This window comes from Macaca thibetana, chromosome 12 (genome assembly GCF_024542745.1).
Source record: "Macaca thibetana thibetana isolate TM-01 chromosome 12, ASM2454274v1, whole genome shotgun sequence".
NCBI classification, from domain to species: Eukaryota; Metazoa; Chordata; class Mammalia; order Primates; family Cercopithecidae; genus Macaca; species Macaca thibetana.
In genome coordinates, this window is record NC_065589.1 from 46,945,055 (window position 1) to 46,964,520 (window position 19,466).

A 19,466-nucleotide genomic window follows, 5' to 3' on the forward strand; every position below is an offset into this window, starting at 1 on the left:
CAATCAAATCAGAACTCAGGATTAAGAAACTCACTCACAACCACACAACTACATGGAAACTGAACAACCTGCTCCTGAATGACTACTGGGTAAATAATTAAGGCAGAAATAAATGAGTTATTTGAAGCCAATGAGAACAAAGACACAACATACCAGAATCCCTGGGATACAGGTAAAGGAGTGTTTAGAGGGAAATTTATACCACTAAATGCCCACAGGAGAACGTGGGAAAGATCTAAAATTGACACCCTAACATCACAATTTAAAGAACTAGAGAACCAAGAGCAAACAAATTCAAAAGCTAGCAGAAGACAAGAAATAACTTAGATCAGAGCAGAACTGAAGGAGATAGAGACACAAAAAATCCTTCAAAAAAATCAAAATGAATCCAGGAGCTGGTTTTGTGTGTGTGTGTGTTTGTTTTGTTTTGTTTTGTTTTTTTTGAGAGACTCTCACTCTGTCACCTAGGCTGGAGTACAGTGGCGTGATCTCGGCTCGCTGCAAGCTCTGCCTCCTGGGTTCACACCATTCTCCTGCCTTAGCCTCCCGAGTAGCTGGGACTACAGGCACCTGCCACCATGCCTGGCTAATTTTGTTTTTGTATTTTTAGTAGAGACAAGGTTTCACCATGTTAGCCAGGATGGTCTCCATCTCTTGACCTTGTGATCTGCCTGCCTTGGCCTCCCGAAGTGCTGGGATTACAGGCGTGAGCCACCACGCCCAGCCAGGAGCTAGTTTTTTTAAAAGATTAACAAAATAGATAGACTGCTAGCCAGATTGATGAAGAAGAAAAGAGAGAAGAATAAATAGACACAATAAAAGAAATGATAAAGGGGATATCACCACTGGCCCCACAGAAATACAAACTACCGTCACAGAGAATACTATAAATACCTCTACACAAATAAACTACAAAACCTAGAAGAAATGGATAAATTCCTGGACACATACACCATCCCAAAACTAAACCAGGAAGAAGTTGAATCCCTGAATAGACTAATAACAAGTTCTGAAATTGAGGCAGTAATTAATAGCCTATTAACCAGAAAAAGCCCAGGACCAGAGAGATTCACAACCAAATTCTACCAGAGGAGTGCAAAGAGGAGCTGGTACCACTCCTTTTGAAACTATTCCAAAGAATAGTAAAAGAGGGACTCCCCACTAACCCATTTTATGAGGCCAGCATCATCCTGATACCAAGACCTGGCAGAGACACAACAAAAAAAGAAAATTTCAGGCCAATATCCCTGATGAACATTGATACGAAAATCCTCAATAAAATACTAGCAAACTGAATCCAGCAGCACATCAAAAAGCTTATCCACCATGATCAAGTCAGTTTCATCCCGGGGATGAAAGGCTGATTCAACATACACAAATCAGTAAACGTAATCCATCACATAAACAGAACCAAAGACAAAAACCACATGATTATCTCAATAGATGCAGAAAAGGCCTTTGGTAAAATTCAACACGACTTTATGCTAAAAACTCTGAATAAACTAAGTATTGATGGAACATATTTCAAAATAATAAGATATTTATGACAAACCCACAGCCAATATCATACTGAATGGGCAAAACCTGGAAGCATTCCCTTTGAAAACCAGCACAAGACAAATATGCCCTCTCTCACCACTCCTATTCAACATAGGATTGGAAGTTCTGGCCAGGGTAATCAGGCAAGAGAAAGAAATAAAGAGTAAGCCAGGCGCAGTGGCTCATGCCTGTAATCTCAGCACTTTGGGAGGCTGAGGCGGGTGGATCACCTGTGGTCAGGAGTTTGAGACCAGCCTGACCAACAAAGTGAAACTCCATCTCTACTAAAAATACAAAAATTAACCAGGTGTGGTGGCGCGTGACTGTAGTCCCAGCTCTTCAGGAGGCTAAGACAGGAGAATTGCTTGAACCCAGGAGGCAGAGGTTGCAGTGAACTGATGTTGTGCCACTGCACTCCAGCCAGGGCGATGGAGTGAGACTCCATCTCAATCAATCAATCAATCCATAGTATTCAAATAGGAAAGAGGAAGTCAGATTGTCTCTGTTTGCAGATGACATGATTGTATATTTAGAAAAATCCATCGTCTCAGCCCCAAATCTCCTTAAGCTGATAAGCAACTTCAGAAAAGTCTCAGGATAAAAAATCAATGTGCAGAAATCACAAGCATTCCTATATACCAATAATAGACAAACAGCCAAATCATGAGTGAACTCCCATTCACAATTGCTACAAAGAGAATAAAATACCTAAGAATACAACTTACAAGGGATGTGAAGGACCTCTTCAAGGAAAACTACAAACCACTGCTCAAGGAAGTAAGAGAAGACACAAACAAATGGAAAAACATTCCATGCTCATGGATAGGAAGAATCAGTATCGTGAAAATGGCCCTACTGCCCAAAGTGATTAATAGAGTCAATGCTGTTCTCATCAAGCTACCATTGACTTTCTTCAAGAATTAGAAAAAACCACTTTAAATTTCGTATGGAACCAAAAAAGAATCCTTATAGCCAAGACAATCCTAATCAAAAAGAACAAAGCAAGAGGCATCACACTACCTGACTTCAAACTATGCTACAAGGCTACAGTAATCAAAACAGCATGGTACTGCTACCAAAACAGAGATCTAGACCAATGGAACAGAATAGAGACCTCAGAAATCACACCACACATCTACAACCATCTGATCTTTGACAAACCTGACAAAAACGAGCAGTGAGGAAAGGATTCCCTATTTAATAAATGGTGTTGGGAAAACTGGCTAGCCACATGCAGAAAACAGAAACTGGACCCCTTCCTTACACCTTATACAAAAATTAACTCAAGATGGATTAAAGACTTAAACATAAGACCTAAAACCATAAAAGCCCTAGAAGAAAACCTAGGCAATACTATTCAGGACATAGGCATGGGCAAGGACTTCATGACTAAAACACCAAAAGCAATGTCAACAAAAGCCAAAATTGACAAATGGGATCTAATTAAAGAGCTTCTGCACAGCAAAATAAACTACCATCAGAGGGAACAGGCAACCTACAGAATGTGAGAAAATTTTTGCAATCTGTCCATCTGACAAAGGGCTAATATCCAGAATCTACAAGGAACTTAAGCCAATTTACAAGAAAAAAAACAACCCCATCAGAAAGTGGGCAAGGAATGTGAACAGACACTTCTCAAAAGAAGACATTTATGCAGCCAACAAACATATGAAAAGAAAGCTCATTATCACTGGTTGTTAGAGAAATGCGAATCAAAACCACAATGAGATACCATCTCACACCAGTTAGAATGGTGATCATTAAAAAATCAGGAAACAACAATGCTGGAGAGGCTGTAGAGAAATAGGAACGCTTTTACACTGCTGGTGGGAGTGTAAATTAGTTCAACTATTGTGGAAAACAGTGTGGCGATTAATCGCCACAGTGTGGCGATTAGATCTCAAGGATCTAAGACCAGAAATACCATTTGACCCAGCAATCCCATTACTGGGTATGTACCAAAAGGATTATAAATCATTTTGCTATAAAGACACATGCACACCTATGTTTATTGCAGCACTGTTCACAATAGCAAAGACTTGGAACCAACCCAAATGTCCATCAATGATAGACTGGATAAAGAAAATGTGGCACATATACACCATGGAATACTATGCAGCCATAAAAAATGATGAGTTCATGTCCTTTACAGGGACATGAATGAAACTGGAAACTATCATTTTCAGCAAACTAACACAGGAACAGAAAACCAAACACCACATGTTCTCACTCATAAATGGGAGTTGAAAAATGAGAACACATGGACACAGGGAGGGGAACATCACACACCGGGGCCTGTTGGGGGATTGGGGGCTAGGGGAGAGATAGCATTAGGAGAAATACCTAATGTAGATGATGGATTGATAGGTGCCGCAAACCACCATAGCACATATATACCTATGTAACGAACCTGCACGTTCTGCACATGTATCCCAGAACTTAAAGTATAATAATAATTTTAAAAAAGAAGACATGTGGCTCACGCCTGTAATCCCAGCACTCTGGGAGGCCAAGGCGGTGGATTACCTGAGGTCAGGAGTTTGAGACTAGCCTAGTCAACATGGTGAAACCCTGTCTCTACTAAAAATACTATTTTATACATATATACACACACACACTTTATATATATATATATATAATATATATACACACTTTATATATATAATATATATATTGTCCAGCTATATCTATGTTGTATATAATACTTCATATATATATATATATATATATATATATATATAATTGGCTGTATTGAGATGTCTTGGTTTCCTTGAGGTGTAAACATGAAATAATCTTATAATTCATGCTACCAGCTATACTCAACCAGTGCCCTTTCTCACTCGGAGAGGCTCCCTTATTGATCTTTCAATCTAATTCCAGAATTTTTCAGTCACTTTTGCTTATTAAGAGAGTTTTGTCTATGAAGACTTAGTTGTACCTGTTTCAAAACCTCAGTCTTCTGTTCTACTCTGAGCTCTCCTCTTCCCCACAATGCAGGTAAACCTGAAGTTCCAGGGGCGGGGAGATATGGAGACTGCTCTCCCACTCTACTTCTCTCCTCCTGTGCTTCTCATGTGGGGTTGGGACAAGGACCAGGTGAAGAGAAGGAGGAAGGGAGGGATGGGGAGAGAGACAGTAAGAGGGAGAGGGAGAGAGAGAGAGGAAGAAAGAGTGAGAGAGAGTAAAAGAACATTTTCTGATCTACCTGATCCTGCAAAATGGGCTGTTGTTTTTTTGTCGGTGGTCATAAGGTAGATAACCTCCTATCAGTGATGTGGAGGCCCTGTGCCTTTTCTGTTGGTCTTCACAACTGGTCTAGCGCTTTGGAGAGTTGTGGATATGTAATGAGCACAGATTAACCCAGGGTAGACAGGTGAAGATTCCAACACAGGTTTGGCCGCTGAGGGACTTCATCTTGAATATCTCCCCTAGGTTTGGTCATTGTCTGGGAGATGTGGCTACATTTTCAGACTGACCTTGTGATGGTGTATTTTGCCACATATTTTTTATGTGTATGTCTCTTTACCCCATACTGTAGCAGTATTTCACAAATCTTCAGCCTTTAATTTCATATGCCAGCTTACTTTTAAGATTAGGTTATGGGAAAAAAAATTTTCATCTGCCTGCCATAGCCCAAAATTGGGGTCTGCAGAAGGGCACGATTCATCTTCTGTACCCACTTTGTAACCTTGAGCACATAGTTCTTGCCCCTTCTTCACTGGCCGTTCCACCACACAATCTGCTCCCAGAGTCAGTTTCCTGCTCTAGTGGCATTGGAGCAGGTCAGCACACCTGGTGACTGACCAGACCTCCAGCTAGGAAAGATGTCAGCCTTCTCTCCTTTCAGGCACTTAAAAAATGTTTTAGGAACTCTCTTGGGCCTCCCTTCCTAAGATTCAGGGGATGGGAACTAGTTAATTGCCCACCAGATGGGGATGAAATAAGTGGATAATCCCTCTCTGCATGCTGCATTTCACCCCCAAACTTGGTTTTTGACCCATCCAAGTCTTTTGTATTTCATGCAAAGCAGACGAAAACACTCTTAAATTTCTTCCCAAACATTTTCCATTTCTAGTCTAACCCCATCTCAATAAATACAAGCACTGTTCTTTCTATTGCCAAAAACTTAGTACTCATTCTTTATTTTCCTTGTTTTCTTTACTGTAGTAAATATCATTTGGCAACAAGCATTTCACCTCTATCTAGTGGGCTGAAAAGCAGAAAAGATCATCTCCCAGGCTCTCTACATCTGACTTTCTGGAAGTGAATTAGATCTTTTCAATTAGATACACTCATTTGGGATTTGGATGGAAAAAGTGAAAGTGACCGTCTTTCTGTCATTTTAGCTATTTCTGCTGTCAAGCCAGATCATGAACACATGACTTTTTTTTCCAACAGGACTTTATCATCTGGTTACCAGTTTTATAGGTATTATGAGGCAGTGATAATGGTGGCCTCCTGATCCCGCCCACTGATCTCTAGCATCAGAGCCTCCATGATGGGTTCTTGAACTCAGTATTTCCAGTGGTGTTATCCTTTAGTCCTGATTGGGACAGAAGTAGTAAATCCTGAAAAGTCAGTTGTTGTGTTTTAGTAGTCTGTCCTGGAAGTATGCTCCCCTAGGCTTTCCAGTGATTTTGCAATCACTTTATTCCCTGTATTAAATTCCTTTTTGTTTAATATATAGAAGGGTTCTACACTGAACTTGAATAAACTATACCAGAACCTCAAGTATGAGATCTAGGATTGTTTATGATCCACTTGGGTCTTAGAGTAGTGAAGATCTAGTTATTGCTTGAAAATAGGACACTAGTAGTGTCTGGTATGCCGTATAAAAATCACTCAATCAATTATGTTCTTAGACTTCCAGAATGAACAATCTATTTTATAGGGAAGTGTTTGGTGGACCGTGAGGCTGCTGGAATAGGTCAATAGAATAAGAATTTGAAGTACCAGGGAGGTGAAATGGGCTGAATTCTTTAAAAGGCACTAGAGAAATTAAAGACATGGTATAATTTGCAGTTTTAAATTCTCTGCTCAAGATGTGGTCAGACAACTAAGAAACTTTTGTGATTTCCTAAAAGAACCTTTTATTTCTCATAGCTACAAATTTGATATAGCAAAAAATGAGTTATAGAATCTGATTCAATAGGTCACCAAATTTCAATGTAATTTAATTCATGGCCTTTCTAGATCTGTTATGTGAAAGATAGTTTAATTATATTGGAAAGCGTGGGATGGTGAGAACTGAAAATGGGGACACTTGGATGTAATCGACTCTGGGTACTCTGACCCTCAAACTCTGTTTAGCCTCTCTTGCCGGAAGCCTTGGCAGAGGTGTAGATAAATATAAGTGGCAATATATTGTAATGGTGCTTGTGTAGGGAGGAAAGAACTTAAGTTAGATGTGGTCAAATGTGTTGGTGTGGGTGCACTTACCAGAGATCCTGTTTCAACATGCTAGTCAAGGAGCTGTGAGTGGTTCTGTTTACTTGTTTTATTGACCAAACCTGGCTTCTGTAATGGCCTGTCTCAATTAGATTGAAATGGTAGAAAATCCTTGATTGGATTTAAAGAAGTTATAGAGTTGCTTGAAGATGTTTGTGCTGCATATGCTTGCACCATCCAGAAGTGGAAATTATAACCCTACTTAGGGGTGGACTTAGAGAACAGTAGGAAGGAAATTCTTCTCGTGGGCATAACTTCAATAGGTTTTTTTTTTTTTTTTTTAACTTTCCTTGGAAAGAGTGCTTGGTCAGAAGTATGAATTTACATTGATGATGGTCAGTAGCAAACAGTTTTGCTGCATAATCAAGGACTTAGAAACAAGTTTGAAGGGTTGGGAACAAGAAATACTGGCGAAGAGGTATGTAAGGTATCAGAGAATATACCTAAATGAGCATATTTGTGTTCCATGTGATTGCTTAGTAACAGGTGCAGCTGCAAAAGGAGGAACTTAATTATATGGTCGACCAGTTGACCTAGTCTGTACATGTCAACCAGCATATGCCACTATGTGCACAGTGAGCTATGAAATGGAATAATCGTTTAATATATTGTCCAAATTGGAGAACATTTGAGAGTTAAAGCAATTAATAATCTGGGAAAGCAAGCATGAACCAGAACTATCTTCATCGAACTGGGATACATGGCTACTGTAGCTATAAATGAAGAAGTCATGATGGCAGGGGTGGGAATTACGGAAGGAGTTACCATCGCAGACTACCCCTCACCAACACTGCTGAGTGCTCAAGCTGCCAACAGTGGAAATTAACATAATGCTTCTGATACAGCAGCCATTTAGAGGGAATTGAATATTACATTAGCCCTCTTTCAGTATGGAAGCCAGCAGTGTTGTGTCTGCACCAAATGAATTTTTGTTTTCCCACACCAAGTTTCTGCCAATATTGTCATTCATTGACTTACTGAATGACTTACTCATTATCACAGTTTCCACACAACATGCTAAGGAATTCACATTACAAGGGAAATAAGACAGTTGATTGACATCAATAATAGTAAAAGTCCTACTATGAATATTGACCTTAAACAAAGTGAATTGGCTTATATTGAAGATTAATTTACTCTATTTGTGTGTGTTCATCTGTTCTCATGCTGCTCATAAAGACATGCCTGAGACCAAGTAATTTAGAAAGGAAAGAGGTTTAATTGACTTACAGTTCCACATGGCTGGGGAGGCCTCACAATCATGGTGGAAAGTAAATGAGAAGCAAAGTCACATCTTACATGGCGGCAGGCGAAAGAGCATGTGCAGGGAAACTCCCCTTTATAAAACCATCAGATCTCATGAGACTTATTCACTATCATGAGAACAGCACAGGAAAAACCCACCCCAATGATTCAATTACCTCCCACCAGGTCCCTCTTATGACACATAGGGATTATTACAATTCAAGGTGATATTTGGGTGGGGACACCAAACCATATCACTGTTGGAAGATAATAGGAGTTTGGGATGCAGTTCTAGAGTATACATAATAGGAGTTTGGGATGCAGTTCTAGAGTTTGGGATGCAGTTCTAGGAGTTTGGGATGCCGTTCTGTCTGCTCCAGGCATGTGGTTTCTCTCATAGGCAGAGTACATGGATATGGGAATTAAGGAGTAAAAATGGAAGTGACATGTCTCACCAATTAACTGCATAATCTACTCACAACAATTTTACTTCTCAACTTTTGGCTTTTCTAGATGAAATCTAGTAGAGATTATCCTAACTAGATTAAGTAATCTCAGTGTCCAGGGGAGAAATACTTCTATATGAGGGACATATTAATGGTTTCATTAAATGGGAAGTTCTTGATCTGCTCATTCCACCCTTTTACCTCTCTGTTTTTACAACTTTTCACTTTACTTACTCTATTCCAGCCACACTGGCTACCTCCTCTTCTTCCTCCTTCCTCCTCCTCTTCCTCTTCTTCCTTTTTCCTCTTCCTCCTCTTCATCTTCCTCCTTCTTCCTCTTCTCCTTCTTCTTCTTCCTCCCCACCCTTCCTTCTTCTCAAATAACAAACACACTCTACCCGAGGGCCTTTGCACTGGTTGGACCCTCTTCCTGGAATGTGCTACCTCTAAATATCTGCAGTACTGATGCTTTGCTTCCTTGATGTATTTTCTCAAATATTACCTTTATAATGAGACTCACATTGAACATCCTATTCTAAATTAACCCACCTTTGACTTTTTTGGCACTCCTTATCACTTCTTTCTTTTTTGTAGCATCTATCATCTACCTTACTATATAATTTATCAATATGATGTTTATTATTTATTGTCTGTCTCCCCCATGGAGGCTGGGATCTTTGTTTTGTCCACTGTTGTCACCCAAGCACTGAGAAAAGTCACTAATGTGTATTAGCCCTTGGTAAATGTTTGTTAAATGAGTAAATTAATAATTGAGATGGATGCTTGAATTATTGTTAATTCTAAGAATTCAGAGTTTATTCTGGAAAACTTCTGAAAATTCAATTTTAGGCAAATGGGCCCTGAGATTTAGATTAATCCTAGAAATACATTGAATCTAAGTGAAAGAATTTCTGCTCCTGATGATGTCAAGGAATCTTAAAATTGTAAGGGGTTTAAAGTTATACTCTGTCAACCTACATTTCCTTTCTTAAAGTGCAAAAGGTTTAATGAGGATCTTATCAATTTTCTGTTGTCCAGGGATTTTGCATTAGGAAATTTACACTTCCAGAAATTTGCTAAGCAGGCTTGAGCTTAATTCCATTAAGTGTACAAAACAGCATTTCTCTTTTTTATTTTTTATTATTTTTTATTTTGCTTTAAGTTAGGGGATACATGTGCAGAACGTGCAGGTTTGTTACCTAGGTATACATGTGTCATGGTGGTTTGCTACACCTATCAACCTGTCATCTCGGTTTTAAGCCCTGCATGCATTAGGTATTTGTCCCAATGCTCTCCCTCCTCTTGCCCCCCAACACCCGACAGGCCCCAGTGTGTGATATTTCCCTCCCTGTGTCCACATGTTCTCATTGGTTGACTCCTATTTATGAGCGAGAACATACTGTGTTTAGTTTTCTGTTCCTGTGTTTGCTGAGAAGGATGGCTTCCAGCTTTATCCATGTCCCTGCAAAGGACGTGAACTCATTTTTTTAATGGCTGCATAGTATTCCATGGTGTATATGTGCCACATTTTCTTTATCCAGTCTATCATTGATGGGCATTTGGGTTGGTTCCAAGCCTTTGCTATTGTAAGTAGTGCTGCAATAAACATAGGTGTGCATGTGTCTTTATAGCAAAATGATTTATAATCCTTTCAGTATATACCCAGTAATGGGATTGCTGGGTCAAATGGTATTTCTGGTCTTAGATCCTTGAGGAATCGCCACACTGTCTTCCACAGTGGTTGAACTAATTTACACTCCCACAAACAGTGTAAAAGTGTTCCTATTTTTTCTCATCCTCTCCAGCATCTGTTGTTTCCTGACTTATTAATGATTGCCATTCTAACTGGTGTGAGATGGTATCTCATTGTGGTTTTGATTTGCATTTCTGTAATGACCAGTGATAATGAGCTTTCTTTCATATGTTTCTTGGCCACATAAATGTCTTCTTTTGAGAAGTGTATGTTCATATCCTTCACCCACTTTTTGATGGGCTTGGTTTTTTTTTTAAATTGGCTTAAGTTCCTTGTAGATTCTGGATATTAGCCCTTTGTCAAATGGATAGATTACAAAAATTTTCTCCCATTCTGTAGGTTGCCTGTTTACTCTGATGATAGTTTATTTTACTGTGCAGAAGCTCTTTAGTTTAATTAGATCCCATTTGTCAATTGTGGCTTTTGTTGTCATTGCTTTTGGTGTTGTAGCCATGAAGTCTTTGCCCATGCCTATGTCCTGAATGGTATTGCCTAAGTTTTCTTTTTCTAGGGTTTTATGGTTTTAGGTTTTATAATTAAGTCTTTAACGAATCTTGAGTTAATTTTTGTGTAAGGTGCAAGGAAGGGGTCCAGTTTCTGTTTTCTGCATATGGCTAGCCAGTTTTCCCAGCACCATTTGTTAAATAGGGATTTTTTTCCCCAATTGCTTGTTTTTGTCAGGTTTGTCAAAGATCAGATGGTAGTATGTGTGATGTTATTTCTGAGGTCTCTGTTCTGTTCCATTGGTCTATGTGTCTGTTTTGGTACCAGCACCATGCTGTTTTGGTTACTGTAGCCTTGTAGTATAGTTTGAAGTCAGGTAGCACAATGCCTCCAGCTTTGTTCTTTTTGCTTAGGATTGTCTTGGCTATACAGGCACTTTTTTGGTTCCATATGAAATTTAAAGTAGTTTCTTCTAATTCTGCAAAGAAGGTCAATGATAGCTTGATGAGAATAGCATTGAATCTATAAATTACTTTGGGCAATATGGCCGGTTTCATGATATTGATTCTTCCTATCCATGAGCATGGAATTTTTTTTCCATTTGTTTGTGTTCTCTCTTATTTCCTTGAGCAGTGACAAAACCGTATTTTCTATGAAGCTTCCTAGTAGCAGAAATGAGAAAGCTCTCTATATACTCAAAGTTTCGGGCCCCTGATATCACATTCGTTTCGTTTAGAAATGTAAACCTAGTAGATCGTCACTAGAGCTGATGAGATTGGTGGGTGGTTGTGAAGTAAAAGAAGACACTTAAAAATTGTCAGTGTTCTTTTAACCAAAAAAATGACAATTAATAATTCATTTCTTCCCCTGCAGGAGACAGAAAGTAATTAAAGTGTCAAGTCACTAAGATTCAAATTTCTAGTAGCTTCCTGTTACATCTTATTGCTATATTCTGAGGACGTGGCTATGAAGTATACCAGCCTTCTATGACATGGAGACTTGTACATTCCTTGAGTTTCCCTGTATGAGCCTAGGTGTAGCTCAACTTGCATTCACTCAAGCACTTAACATGGAATGCTCAAGCATTCATTCATGGAATGCTGACTCTGTACCAGGATTTTATGGCAATCCTTAGAGGAATTTAAAGTCAGTGTTATTTTACTATGAAAAATATCTTTCTTGAAGGATGGAAGATTATACAATGTTCATTTTAACGCCATAAAACATGGAGTGATGTAAATGCTTCATTTTCCCCTTTCCCTAGGGTCAGTCCCCACCCCCACTCTCTCCAAGAGACAATTTTGGGGTGAGGAGAAGGAAAGGGGGAATAAAAGGGTCGCTTCAAGTATGTGTGTTTTAGGTACCATATTAGTCACTTGAAATACATTATCTAATTTAGTCCTCATACCAATTTTGAGAGAGGGCTCTTATCCCCATTTTCAGGATAATAAAAAAGGGTCTCAGATTAAGCAAAAGTTGCACAGGTAGTAAGGAATACAGTGTGGGACAGACACCAGGTCTGTTCAACTTGGGCCCCTTTCTTTATCTGATACAGTCTTTATTATGTTTGTCTTCTCACTGGGAGAGAGTGAAGGTAGTTGAGTTGTCAGTCATAAGATGATTACTTTTATTTTAAAATCTTAAATCCATATACAAAGATACATAGATTATTGCCTAAGTTCATATTTGTATGAAGTACAAAATGTAGCGTATTTGGTTCAGAGTTATTAAGCTAATCTGGTTAAATAGTTTGACCCTGGAAACTCAAAAATAAAAAAAAATTTACCTGAATGCTCTTCCCATGATTTGTTGTTGTTTGTTTGTTATTTTGGCAATTATAATATTTAGCAAAAGGAATATACTGGTTTAAATAACTGAACTTTTTAGCTTTCAAATCTTCGATTAAGAATGGAAACATTGCAATAAATTTTTTGGTTGAGAATAACAAATACTGTTCATATGTGAAAGGAATTTTATTTATTAGCCACAATTCAGCTTTTTTCCCCCAACAAATACAGGCATACTTTTCCAGAAGGTGGCACTCTAAGAACACTATTTTGATATTTGGATTTAGGCGGACAAGATGGCCTGAGTCTGTTATGCTGTGTGTGTTTGTGTGTGTGTGTGTGTGTGTGTGTGAATGTCTATTTGAAACGTAAAACAGGAAGCATAATAAAATTCCTTTTAAAAATTATGCACCTTTAAAGATAAGCTGATCTATTTATATTACATGATTTATATATTCATGTTTTATTGAGAAAACAAGTAATAATGATAATTATTTTGTTTGATTAAATTGCTGTTTCTAAATTGCATTGTTATAATCCAAAAAAAGCAGAAAATTGTATTTTTCCTTTTCAGACACATTCAAAGTATGTTAACAAAAACATACTTTAGAGACTCCTGCAATTGAATAAAATTCCTATATGAAAAAATTTACTGCTTACATTTTTTGTTATCTCTCAGTCATGGCTAAATACCAAAAATATCTAATTAGTTAATCTTGAAATTTAATATTTAGTTTTTAGTAATATTCTCTTGATTTAATTTCATATAAATTTTCTAAAATGCCCTGTTACATTAATAAATGTCTGGTGTGTTTTCATGAGATGTGCTACTTGACGATTGAAATCTTTATTGTGTTAGCACCTTTTTTGCTTTTTTCAACACCTTCAAACTTATTCAGTAAAGAACTTTCCTTACATTGTCAATGGTGTCAATAGTGAACACTGAGTTTGGAATTATAAGACCAACAATAGACCCAGATGACATCAACCATGTGTTACAGAAAAAAAAAGTAAAAATAATTCTATTTCAGCTATATCTAGGCTGTATTTTTATATGCACTTCTAAAGATTTTCATAAACTCAGTGGTTACTGTGTGGATATTTTGAGAAATCCATAAACTCTATTTACTTTTTTAAAAATATGAGTTCTTTAAGATCAGCTTTTGGTTATAATTCTTATTTTGAATACACAGGATAAAGCTCTTTTAAAAATATTTGATTGTGTTTGAATCACTGTAAAGCAAACAGCTCACAGTGACACTTTCTAGTGAGAATGTTCACCTTGCCTTAAAGGTGGAACAGTCTGTCTTTAGAGAGTTCAGGAAGAGCACACCTTGAACTTGAGTCCTTCAGCAAGAAGTGTTATAAAGTAGTTTCAGGGGTCATTGTTTACAGTGTAAGATCTTCTTAGAAACCTTTCTTCTTTCTTTCCTCAACCCTTACTTTTTTCTCTATAGTTATAAAACAGGGATTCTGTTATTTTATTATTATTCATAACAAAATTCAAAATAATACTTATAATCATGACTTACTGTTTAGAATTCTTTTCCTCAAAGAATAAAAGACAAAAGAAAATATCTCATACCAGTTTGTTTCCACTGTCCTTCTTGTGAGTTCAGGCAGTGTTCTCTCTCTCACTCGTTTTCTGTTTCTTACGCTTCTCAACTTAGAGGGAGAAATTATGAACAGGGCTGAGGATTAAATCGATGTGACTTTTATAGAATCAAAGAGAGAGGCCAAGCAGTCTTAGAACATGCAAGACTACTTTTAAAAAACACATACTCCCCTTAAAATTTATAAAACCTTTGTTTGATTACAAACATAGAATCTCAAATACAATATGAATATAAATGAAGTTAGTATCTAATATTTTTGAATTGAGTGTTTTTTATTTTTATTTTTAGGATAAACATGTTCTGACAGTTGTAACCATTGACAGAATGCTGGAAAGGCTGAAAAAGTCTAATGAACTTTTAGAGCTCATTCTTAAAGGACTTAATGAATATTTGGAAAAGAAACGCCTCTTTTTCCCCAGATTCTTTTTTTTGTCCAATGATGAACTTCTTGAGATACTATCTGAGACTAAAGACCCCACTAGGTAAGTAATTTACATGTAGAATACATGACTAAATTTATCCACTTAAACTTAATTTTTAGAACAAAGTAGAACATAAATATATATAATCATGTTTATATAATAATTTTTCTACAAGAATGTTCCAAGTATTGTATAATCAACTTTGGATAATTATTAAAAATGTAAGTAGTATCACTGAATGAACCATGGAGTCGTTTTCTTTTGTTTGTTTGTTTGTTTGTTTTTGAGATGGAGTTTCACTCTTCTTTCCCAGGCTGGAGTGCAATGGCGCCACCTTGGCTCACTGCAACCTCCGCCTTCCATGTTCAAGTAATTCTCCTGCCTCAGCTTCTGGAGGAGCTGGGATTACAGGCATGTGCCACCATGCCCAGCTAATTTTGGTATTTTTAGTAGAGACGGGGGTTTCACCAAGTTGGCCAGGCTGGTCTTGAACTCCTGACCTCCAGTGATCCACCCGCCTCAGCCTCCCAAAGTGCTGGGATTACAGGTGTGGGCCACCGCGCCTGGCCAGATTTCTTAACTTACCACATCTTACAGATTTTTCAGAACACGACTCTTTCACAGCACATTCAGAATAAAAGCCAGTGCCCTCACAATGGTTTGTGATGTCCCACACAGATTATCTTTCCCCTGTTATCCTTCCTATTCATCACCTACTAGTCTTCTTGCTCACTCTGCCTGCAGTCCACCAGCTTTTTTGCAATTCCCCAGTAAAAGGGACAGCCTCCTTTTTCAGTGTACTGTTCCCTTGCCTGGGATGCTCCTTACCCAAATGTCCATCACACTTCTTCCTTTACCTCCTGTAAGTCTTTGTGGAAATCTGCCTAAACATCTGTCATTCAGAGAGGTCCTCCCTGACCACCATATTTAAAGAGGCAGCTCCCTCCATGCTCAACTTGCCCTCTTTCCTGGACTTATTTTCGTTGCCTCATTTTCCATCTGCATACTCGTTATCATCTGGCATACTCTATAATTTACCTATTTGTTAATGGCATGTCTTCCTCTAGCAGAATATAAGCTCCACCATGGTAGAGATTTTTTGACTGTTTTTTTCCCGCTGCTCAATCCTTAGAAGACCATCTGATATAAAGTAAACAGTGAATAGATATTTGTTAAACAAATTTGTTAATTTTGTATCTTGTGCCTTCAAAGTAGGGGATATGTAATCTAAACAAAAGGTAAATTTAGGCTCAGATTTCTATCTGAGTTTTTATACTCTGCTTCTTTTTGCCCATTTGAAAGATGAATGTGACGGGTTATTGGTAGTGTGCCAAAAATGAGGAGTTGTGTCAGTCCCATCTGTATTACATTGAATAGACTAATAGTTGGATACTGTCAATGCAGTTGACTTAGTAAACTGTAAAGTACCTAAGTTACTAAAGGTAGTCCACAATTTTCAAGCAGTCTCTGAAGATCCCAGTTGAAATGACTACTTTTGTGCATTTGAAGATTCTTCAGATTCATGTATTTATCTGTTAGTCAAGATTGGTTTTCTCCTTTTGTTACCTTTAGCATCTTTTAATTCATTCTGTTGAAGACAAAGCCTTGTGGTTGTCTCTGTAGCTCTTACTGTAATTGTGATTTTACAGATGTTTTGTGATTATTCAGTTAATACTGACATCTCCATGGACTATATAATCCAGGTAGGCAGAGCTTGTGTTTTTTTGTTTGTTTGTTTTGGGGGTTTCTGGTTTTTGCACAGCATTTCATTCCCAGCAGCACCTAGCACAGGTCTAACACTACACATTTATGAACTTTAAACGAAGATTGCTGCATGAGGAACACTGGAATGTAAGGAATTGTTTTAACTTGGTTAATTCTCTTAAAAATATTTTTCCTGACAGGGTGCAACCCCACTTGAAGAAATGTTTTGAAGGAATTGCAAAGGTAGAATTTACAGAAACTTTAGACATTACTCACATGAAGAGCAGCGAAGGAGAGGTTGTGGAACTCATAGAGATCATTTCAACAGCCAAAGCCAGAGGTCAAGTGGAGAAGTGGTTGGTTGAATTAGAGAGAGTTATGATTAACTCCATCCACAAGGTAGCCAATTATACTTACGATTTTTAGAAAAGGATGCTAGAATATGAATGTTATTAGAAATATACTATTTTGTACTGTTATTGAAACAGAAATGGAGGCATGGAATTACCATTCAAATGTGATAGATAACTTGAAGGCAAAGAGATGGTCTATGATAGTAATTTTGTAGTGACTCATTAGAAAAGTGGAACAAAATACCATCCATACTACAGAACACTTGGGTTTGAGTAATGCATCTGCTCATTTCTTGTGGCCACATGCTAGTGCTTTCATCATTAATTAGATACACTTTGTTCTATGCAATCTATCTTTAGTCTTGCCTTGGAAGCACCTCTGTACATGATCACATCAATCTCTTTGACATGTATGAATCTTTTTGTTCAGTATATGTATGAAATGCATACAAAATGTTAGAAAATAATGTATACTTCCTACAAATTAATAGCAACTTCATATTTTTCACATTTCATAAAACGTATTGTCAGCTCAATCATTTGTGATTATTTTTACTAATAGAGAATTTCAAGGCACACCAATAAATAAAGATTGAGCACTCCGTTTTTTTTTTTTTTACTATAATGTGAGCTTAGCATTCAAGTTTTTAGTCAAGAATAAAAATCATGATGGAGCAAAGGAACAGAAAGGGAGTATAATTAATTAATTAATTTAATTTTTTTTAAATATCAACTTTTAGATTCAGAGGTACATGTGCAGGTTTGTTACATAGATATATTGTGTGATTCTGAGGTTTGGGGAGTAATTGATCCCATCACCAAGGTACTGAGCATAGTACCCAATAGTTAGTATATGAACCCTGTGCCCCCTCTTCCTCCTCCTTGTGGTAGTCCCCAGTGTCTATTGTTGCCATTCCCATCTATGACCATGAGTACCTAAGGTTGAGTTTCCACTTACCTGTAAGTGGGAACATGTGTATTTGATTTTCTGTTCCTGTGTTAATTCATTTAGGATAATGGTCTCCAGCTGCATCCATGTTGCTGCAAAGAACATAATTTCATTATTTTTGTGGCTGCATAGTATTATATGGTGTATATTTACCACATTTTCTTAATCCAGTCCACCATTGATGGCACCTAGGTTGATTCCATGTCTTTGCTATTTTTAGTACTGCTCCAGTGAACATATGAGTATATGTGTCCTTTTTGGTAGAACAATTTATTTTCTTTTGGATATATACTATGTGAGCAAGCAAGCACAAATTTAAAATTACGAGCTGAAATTGCTGTGTAATGTAACATTCAGTGATATCACTTACTTGCCAATAGTACCTAAGCTGACTTAACCATTCAAAGTCAGAGTCATCACTAATATTTTTTTTTACAAGTGATGAGAGGACATCTCTAGCATGGACATCCAGTACCACAAGTGCTCCCAGAGTTACACGATTCTGCTTGGACAATTTGCCACGCACCAAAGTGACAATATCATCAATTTGTCTGTTACATGTTGTCAAGTATTGCTCAAGAGCCTGAAAGAAAATAAGATATGATTTCCCAATGTGATGAAAAGTATTTTGAACAAAACATTCTGAACTAGTGTATATAGAGATTATTCTCTGCATTTTGATCACAACTCTCCATGTAACACAATTTAAAAATAATTTGTTTTTCTTGCTACAAAGATACCAGGTGAACAAGCCCAATCAGGTATAATGGATATACGTAATTTGTGTCTACTCATTATCCTTTCCTTTTCTATTTCTTCTCTATTCTCTGTGGTTTTGTTGGAGCTATCAATCATATTGCCCACTCTCCATGGCAATATGAAGGAGGGAATGTGTGACTAAGCCAGAACCAATCATAGTTCTTCCTGGGGACTGCTATATAGATTGAGAGAAAAGTGCTCTTTGCTAGGCTTGGGAGGCTGTGGATATGCCAATCTAAAGTAACTACAAGCTGTCTTCTGCTCTACGGAATAAAGCCTACCAGAGCCAACAGAGATAGAGAGCAACAACAATAGAGACAGAGACCATGGCTGGGAGTGGTGGCTCACACCTACAATCCTAGTACTTTGGGAGGCCGAGGCGGGCAGATCACCTGAGGTCAGGAGTTTGAGACCAGCCTGGCCAACATGGTGAAACCCCGTCTCTACCAAAAATATGAAAAGTTAGCCGGGCGTGGTGGCGTTTGCCTATAATCCCAGCTACTCGGGAGGCTGAAGCAGGAGAATAGCTTGAACCTGGGAGGTGGAGGTTGCAGCGGGCCAAGATCATGCCACTGCACTCCAGCCTAGGTGACAGAGCAAGACTCCATCTCAAAAAAAAAAAAAAAAAAGAAAAAGAAAAAGAGAGAGAGAGAGAACAAGAGAGAGACCACAGCACAATGCAGCTCTGAGGCCCTGATTCCGACTGCTCCTGTTTAGATCCTACGAGTCCCTCTAGTACTCTCACATAAGCTTTCTGAAAGGGGTTTGTGCTTCTTGAAATATAAAGATGCTAATAAACAAAACATTGAACATTTTAGTTTATAATAAGCTAATGCCAGTTCTGAAGACGAGGCTTGCTTCTCTTTTCTGATGGGTAAATCTAATGAGTAAGTTAAAAAAGAGAAGAGGACTTACGACAAAAATAAAATTACAGTCAACAGAAACCACTGTGCTTAAGAGAAGTATCAATATGCTCCAGTGGCTGCTTTTCCTACTTTAAA

The 19,466-nt window shown here is 37.8% G+C and overlaps 1 protein-coding gene across 1 annotated transcript in view; it reads left to right on the forward strand.

Annotated features, from left to right (window-relative positions):
* DNAH7 (dynein axonemal heavy chain 7) overlaps nucleotides 1-19,466 on the forward strand; it is a 341,486-nt gene that overhangs the window by 125,244 nt on the left and 196,776 nt on the right. Inside the window, 2 exon segments of the mRNA XM_050752319.1 lie at nucleotides 14,567-14,760; nucleotides 16,605-16,803. Coding sequence (XP_050608276.1) covers nucleotides 14,567-14,760; nucleotides 16,605-16,803 — 393 coding nt within the window.